At 40.7% G+C, this 7,536-nt stretch overlaps 1 protein-coding gene across 1 annotated transcript in view; it reads right to left on the bottom strand.

Annotated features, from left to right (window-relative positions):
* Nucleotides 1-987, bottom strand: part of PCOLCE2 (procollagen C-endopeptidase enhancer 2) — a 27,092-nt gene extending 26,105 nt beyond the window's left edge. The window contains exons 1-2 of the mRNA XM_026854995.1: nucleotides 930-987; nucleotides 41-221 (exon numbers count right to left, since the gene is read on the bottom strand). Of these exons, the coding sequence (XP_026710796.1) occupies nucleotides 41-221; nucleotides 930-987 (239 nt within the window). The remainder of the gene's footprint in view (nucleotides 1-40; nucleotides 222-929) is intronic.
* Nucleotides 988-7,536: the final 6,549 nt, after the last annotated feature.

Below are 7,536 nucleotides of genomic sequence, written 5' to 3'. Positions count from 1 at the left end.
CTGCAGCCCCGGCCCCGGGGGTGCCCCCGGCCCCGCGTACTTGGCGCAGGCAGAGGCTGAAGGAGCGCGCAGCGACCCCCCGCCCGCGGGATCGCCCCGGAACCCGCAGCCCCCTGCACCGCCCAGCTCCCTGTCCTCAGGTGGCACAGTGCGGGTGTTTGTCCTGGCCGTGAATGAACTCAGTGTCACCGTTTGTGCAACCGTGTACAGCTTCGCCAGTGCTTGAAAAATAGTAATGCTGCTTTAAAGTTTCTTCTTTATTTAAATTCTAAAGTAAACTTAATATGCTCCGTTTTGTTTACCAGTTGGTAATCTTGACCCATTTTGGTAGCCTTTTCGCTCTGACTGTGAAAGATACTCTTTAAAGGGCTGTGGCAGAGCTCACAGTAATGAACTCAATACTTGTGTGTTTGTAGGATTTGGTCCAAAGTTGTTTGACTGAGAAAAGAAATGAAAAATTGAGTCAGTATTCTTACTGAACACACGAAAACTTGCCATTTTAAAAAAATGTTTCCAGAAACCACATTGTCAGTGATACTGGATGATGACATGCAGATTATTATGTCAATAAATTATAATTTATCTTTCAAGGATTGTTTTAAGACGCGTCTACTCCTCTTCCTGCTCTAAGTGCTTCCTCCATATACACCTCTTGCAGGAGAAGGTGGTAAGTCTGTAGTAAAACGTTCAGGCACATCCAACTGAAGCAAAGACTGGAGGAACTAAGCAGAAATTTCACTGCATGAAAGGCAGAATATAAACCTATTATCTTATTTGGAACTTATTCATTAAGCACTTAACATTCCTATTCTTGCAAAATATGAGGAAGGACATCCCACTCCCAAGTCTTTAAGGAACTCCTGTGGATTAGAGAGGATGCTTTGAGGATTTAACAGAAAGTGGGTGCTGTCATTTGGTAAATGTAATACCTGTACTCTCCTTTCCACAGTGCTGCAAGAAGAAAGCAGTAGAATAACCTGGTTCCATGCTTGCTAACTTTCCCAGAGGATTTGTGTGGGAGAGGTGAAGCTGCTATTGGGACATCCCAGATCTTTGGAGGCAGCTGGTAAGAGGTGCCAACAGTGTTCCATTGCCTCTGCACACAGGAAGACATCAAAGAGCAGAGGCAGAGGTGTGCATGTGATCTGCAAGGGCCCAGGGTTTGTGCGAGTGCACGCGTGGCGGCAGGCAGGCGGGAGGAACTGGCCTTCAGCCCTGAGGAGGGGCAGCCCCACATCTCCCAGCAAGGGCTGCAGGAAGGAGCAGGACACATCTAGGCAAAGCTTGGTGGAGGGAGGCTTGGTGAACGCAGGGACCCCAGCCCACAAAAAGGGGAGCGTGGAAACAGAGGAGGTCATAACGTGGTCAGAGCAGAGATAATATTTGCAGCTGTGTTTTGAACTGATTTGAAATGACAGCAGTGGGAAATAGGAACGCTAAAAAGGACACATTTACTTACTCTTTGCCCAACAGGATGCTGGTTAGCAGCCGAAAGTTTAACCACTACCACTAGGTATGCTGGTTTTAGTCATAAAAGTAATGTAACGTTAGTGAAAATTGCTAGATACAGAAGTCAATGTATATAACAGAGTTGTGTAATCTTCACACCACAGACACATGCGTTCCCTGCTGTTCCTCTCTTATTGTCAACATTTTTGAAGTCTAAGGAAGACCCACTACTTAAAAACAAGTATTTCAGGCCTTATATTCACTGAAGAGCTGGCCTGCATGCAAAACCACCAAAAAAGGCTGCTAGTTCCCATGGATTACATGTTCAAGGACTCTTTTACATGTGGTTGCTGCAGACTTTTAACCTCTTCCAAAGGTAGTTTTAAACTTCTGAACAGTTAATGTGATAACGGGTTCTGCATTACCACCCAAGAATATCTACAGATCTATGCAGAAAAGAGACAACTCGGGCCTGATGAGCATATCGAGGCAGAAGACAGGCTGCTGGGAAAGCCCCCACACCCATACACAGCATGTGCAGCCTGCACTTTTGCTGTATCAGGAACAACAGCAGCATCACTCCCTGGCATTGGCTATCCAGGAACACACCCTAAATTACAGACTACAAACAAGGCACTCAATTGAAATTAAACTGTATTTACCAGAAGTAGATGATGCTGCTAGAGAGAATTCACCCATGAACTGAACCAGAGATGTCTGGCTGGTTTCCATTGATGACTGCAGAAGCAACGGAAAAGTAAAGGGCTTCTTAAAAGTAGTTACCCATAAATAAAGGTGTCAGCACTGACATTAATCTTAAACTAAATTACTATCTGTTAGGAACATAAAAATGGAAGTGACCTTTCTTCTTCACCCAGCCCAGTCCCCTACTGTTGCAGGGAACTAAACCAAATAAGCCCTTTCATAAATTGATGATACTTAATTTCTGAAGTCAGGAGGCTGCTTGTTCAGCATCTGTTAGAGTTCCTGTCTTTGCGGGATAAAACCCTGAAATGCAGAGTTAGGAACTGTATGTAGGAAATGGATAGAAATTAAGTTATAAAAGTTTTAAGCTCAAAACCAAAAGGTGGCAGATTTAGTCTCTCATGCAATCTTAATTATGTTGCCTTGTGTATGTATTCTTTGCATAAATGATGCATAGGTTATGTGACAAAAATAGCATGGATTTGCATAAGCAAAGAGTCTGTACTAATGTGCACAAAAAATGTCTAACTTTTGACAGATGACTTTGCTACACAAGTAACTTTCTTTTCTAATGAAGTTTCTTTTAGAAGGTAGAACAAAAATCTTTTCTGTTACATGTGTCCCTGAGCCATCTACAGGCTGGGAATGATGAATCTTTAGTTATAAACTATTTACCATTTAAACTACAGAGCTAGTGCCATAGTAATTATAAAAAATGTTTGCTGTCCTAGTGTGACATTGCCTCCTGTAGTGGTCTAGCAGAAATGCCAGCCTGAGTGATCCCTCCTTCCCCCATTGGCTGCTGCTAGCTCTCCTGGCCTAAGTTAGTGATGCTTCTCCCTATCAGTCTTTGAAAAGATATTTTCTACACAAAGCTAATGAGAGACAAATTTCCTAATGAATGTCTGGCAGGTGTGACCTTGTCTGCCTGAAAGTGAGACAACTGCTGAAGTGGAAAGGGGAAACCTCTACCTGAAACATAACCCTGTGCAACAGTCTGTCACGGAGATATTCTTTGAAAAGACTGTGTAGATGATGGTGCAAATGGAGTGGAGGTGGTCCTGCTCTTCCACCTGTCCATCCGTGCATCCCTGATGTCTTTCCTGTGACAAACTTAATACTGATGTTGCTGTGCAGCAGCCCAGAAGGACCTGCTGATCTGACTGAAAATGACTAAAATCTTCGTTTCTTAATCTTTATGCTCCAGCTGTCAGGCTTTTCACCAAATCTTCTTTTTCTCTGTGGAGAGTCATCTGTGCAAAATCCCATGTACCATGACAAAAAGATGTAAAACCTCTTAGTGTTCTCTTAGTGTTTCTGCACAGGTTCTGTTAGGCTGACACTACGAAATTACTTGAATTTAAATTTATGTAAATGCCATCAACAACAGCCGCAGGGATGAGGCATCTACCGCCTCTCTGGGCAACCTGTTCCAGTGTGTCACCACCCCTGTCATAAAAAATTTCTTCCTTATATCTAGCCTAAATCTACTCTCTTCTAGTTTAAAACCATTACCTTGTCCTATCACAACAGTCCCTATTAAATTGTGGGTCCCCATCTTTCTTGTAAGTCCCCTTTAAGCATTAAAAGATCACAATAAGGTCCTCCTGGAGCCTTTTCTACTCCAGACCGAACAACCCCAACTCTCTCAATGTGGTCTTAAGTGCCAAAACCTTGATATTTTCACTTCCAAAGAACTTTGATATTTCCTGGAATTGCACATTGTCCCTTTTCAGAATAGCACTGGATGTATCCCTGTTTTCTTGATAATCCTAGCACCCAAAATGACTCTTACAAACTGATGTACCCACCCAGTTCCTAGGATTCCCAAATTTGCTTTGGTCTGTAAGCCAAGGATTTGTCCATGTTACGCCTTTAATTGAATTCTCTACTTTATAGAAATAAAAAAAAAAAAACCACACAAGAGTTGTCCCTGGAAAACTTGCAGAGCCTCCACCCTTCCCCAGGCTGGAATTCCCACTCTTCTCTCCTTCTGTATGTCAAGCTTCACTCTCAGTTCATTTATCAAATGACAATGTGGTTTCTGGCTTTATATAAAAAATGTCTCTGATGAGTCACAGACCTCCCCCTCCCTTGCTTTCTTTTGATACTGAGATACCAAGTGCAAATGCAGTACTGACAGTATTCCCACACCTTCTTAGGAGTTTAGGAGCTTCTTAGAAACTGAACGTATATTCCTGAATTAATATTTTTTTGTCTCTTTGATGGCTTTACCTCAATTTATAAGGTGTTTAATACAGTTGCAAAATTTCATAATTCATATTATCTTTTAGCAGAGAGACCAGATGTGATGCATGAATCATAAAAGTGGTACAGTTTTTCAGTATGTTTTTTCCAAATTACCTTCTGGTCCTTCCATTTGTCAGTTTGGTAATTCTGCTATCAGTTTCTACTTGCCTGTTCTCTTCATAGGAATACAAGCTGGTATGCAATATTTTTTTTTTTTAATGTTTTATCCCATGTTTTTCAAAGTCAGTTGCTGATTTGCCAGCATAAGAAAATACTAAAGAGAATAGTGCTGATTTATCATTAGTTGAATTGTTTATCATGAAATGATAAATTGAACAACTACTGTTAAATTGCAAATATTCCTGTAACCAAGAGATCTAATAATTATTAACCAGAGTGCCTGCTATCAAGCAGAATGCTTGAAACATTCATAATACTGTGAACAGATACACCACATAGTACAAGCCTCCTAAAGGACCGTTTCAACATTTCCAATGAAGCATCCTAGCATCCATTAACCAAGAGCATGCACTTACAATGACCATATGACACAGCAGGTGGATAAATTGCTAGAGCACTGATCAGACAAATGGATTCTAAAAGAATGCTTCTAAGCAAGAGCTATCTCCCTAATAGTGCATTTTAAACACATCGGTCTGAGGAAAATATTCAGTACATAAAAGGAACAGAACATAAAACACAGAGTAGAAAGCCATGAAATTAAATAGGCAGAACCACTGAATTGCCTGCAGGTACCTGTGACTCAGGCAGTCCAACTGCCGAATCTTGCAGCAGCAGACAGAGGGGAGCAAGGCACTTCACTCTCTGTAGGACAGCTTCCAAGCCCCGGCACAGGGCAGGGCATCATCAAGTGTCAGTAAATGCTGTTCTTATCTAGAGGGCTGTAAGAGCAAAGACAGATCAGCTACCCAGTCAGTCATTATCCTAGTCTCGGTGTAATCTAAATCAGCAAGTATTTAAGTAGATAATATTATGAAAGAAAATTCCGAAGCAGGTTCCCTTTTCTCTGGCAGATGTAGGAAAGAAACACAAGACCATTAATTATGCTTGTGCTTGGGGAAGGAAATACGATAAGAATTAGAAAATTATGTCATCAAAATGGAAAAAATGGACTTTCTGTTCTGGATACAAAATAGAATTACTTTCATGAGGTATCTATAAAAAAACCCAATCCTTGGATCCATTGTCCTCATATAAAGACAAGACTAGCTCATGTCTGTATATGAAAACATTTCTGCAGACTTAGAGCAGAGTCTGGTTTATAGATTGAGAAATGTAAAGAGCTGATATTCTGAGCAATCTACAGCACAATAGCATCCTCTCCCCTTCAAAAGCACCACCATCACCACCAGAGGCTTTCAAGATCAGCTCTGACCTGAATGAAGAAAGTGAGTGTGGAGACATTGCTGTGTTACGTGACACACTGGGTGGTGCTAACAAACTGGTGATGGTCACAGCCATCTTACCGTGACACCGGAGGCGTAAGGTAAACGCACATGTGAATCCACTCAGAAGTTATGACTGTGCAATGAGAGACTTGTCAGGTACTGTGCAAGCAGAAGCAGAGAAAGGAAAGTTGGAAAAGGCATCAAGTGTGCTCCAGAGAAGTCTCTTTCAGGCTTATGAGGGTGTTGTTGGAAACAATGCTGTGGAAAAGAAAACTAGAACCATGAGTAAAGAAGCTGCCTATTTTTTTGTGTGTGTGCTCTAATACTCTTTTGTTCAAGGAAAATAAAGTTTTACATCCTCTATAAATAAGTAGGTTTGTATTAAGGCACCAAGCTTCAGTTTCTTTTTTTTTTTTTTTTTTTTTTTTCATCTTCTGAATGCTACAGTTGAAAAATAGAGATATTTTTTAAAGAGCATTAAATGTGTTAAGCTGTCATACTGCTATTGCATGGGTGATACCTGGAACCAGAGTCTCATAGTGCAGTTTCACATATTATAATTAGTCTACTGTTACTGGCAACACAGATTGGAAATCAGAGCTAAGTCCCATGAGAAACTATTTCATGCCAATACTGATTGCTTTTTCTGAATTTCCCTCTACAACTCTTATTTATAATGCTATACATAAAAAGGAGAACAGTTTGATCTAATTTATTTACTGAAAATGTTCTTAGAAAGAAAATTGTTGTGAACAATTTTAGTTCAGCCAACTAAAATACTGTTTTCCTACTTTTACTGATAAGAATATTCATTATCTGATTCCAAAATACCATAAACTGCATGAGAAGGGGACAATATGGAATGAACTCTTCACAAAAAGTACAAATTATATGCTAGCTTTTGCAGCGAGAGATGTGAGAATACAAGAAAATTAGTCAGATGTGGTCATTCTTGCACTTGTTTTCTTGACTTGAATATGAGGCCCTTACTTAAGTGAGCAGCTCAACAGCTACATCTGAACGATAAAATGGGGAAGTCTACATTTGAAGGACTTCCTTCCTGAAAGATGAAAATCCAGAAAGGGGAAAATACCTTTTCTTCAACAGTCAGATTAGATCAAGTCAAGAAGTACTTGGGAGGGAACATCTTGATACAGCCGTTCTCTGCCAATTACAACATCATATTAATGATACAAAAAGACTTGTTGGATCCCTCTTGTTGTTTATGCTATGCCCTCTGTTGTCTTTATGCAGTCTTTCAAGCACAAAGTGCTTGGCAAGAAGGAGGGTGTTGCACCACTGGTGTAAATTGGGACTGTTCTTGTGCAACAATAAATTGTACCAGGACTGGGCAGTTCTGACTAGGAGAATTACAGTCAGTCCCTATGGCCTTCTTCCCATCAGAGTACAGGGGTCACGGAATGCAAAGTTGGGGCCAGATTATTTCACTGGTGGCTGGAACTCAGCTATCTGCCATGTGCATTACAATGGTACGTTTACTTTTTCTAAATGCTGAATTACTACCCTGGGAGATGCATACATGCATTCCAGGCCAGAATTTGGAGTTTAGTCTAATATTATGTTTTTTAAACACATCTGGGATCTATTATGTTGCTGGGTAATGATTTTCTCAGAATCATCATTACTTAATATGTAAAGAAATGTCATTGTCAGTCTCAGCATGGTATTTCAGAGCAACATGTCTGAACACTAGGTAAGTGCT

This window comes from Athene cunicularia (genome assembly GCF_003259725.1).
Source record: "Athene cunicularia isolate RWA chromosome 9 unlocalized genomic scaffold, athCun1 chr9_part1, whole genome shotgun sequence".
Lineage (NCBI taxonomy): Eukaryota > Metazoa > Chordata > Aves > Strigiformes > Strigidae > Athene > Athene cunicularia.
The sequence above is the reverse complement of the archived record's forward strand: the minus strand, read 5'-3'. Positions and strand labels throughout refer to the sequence as shown.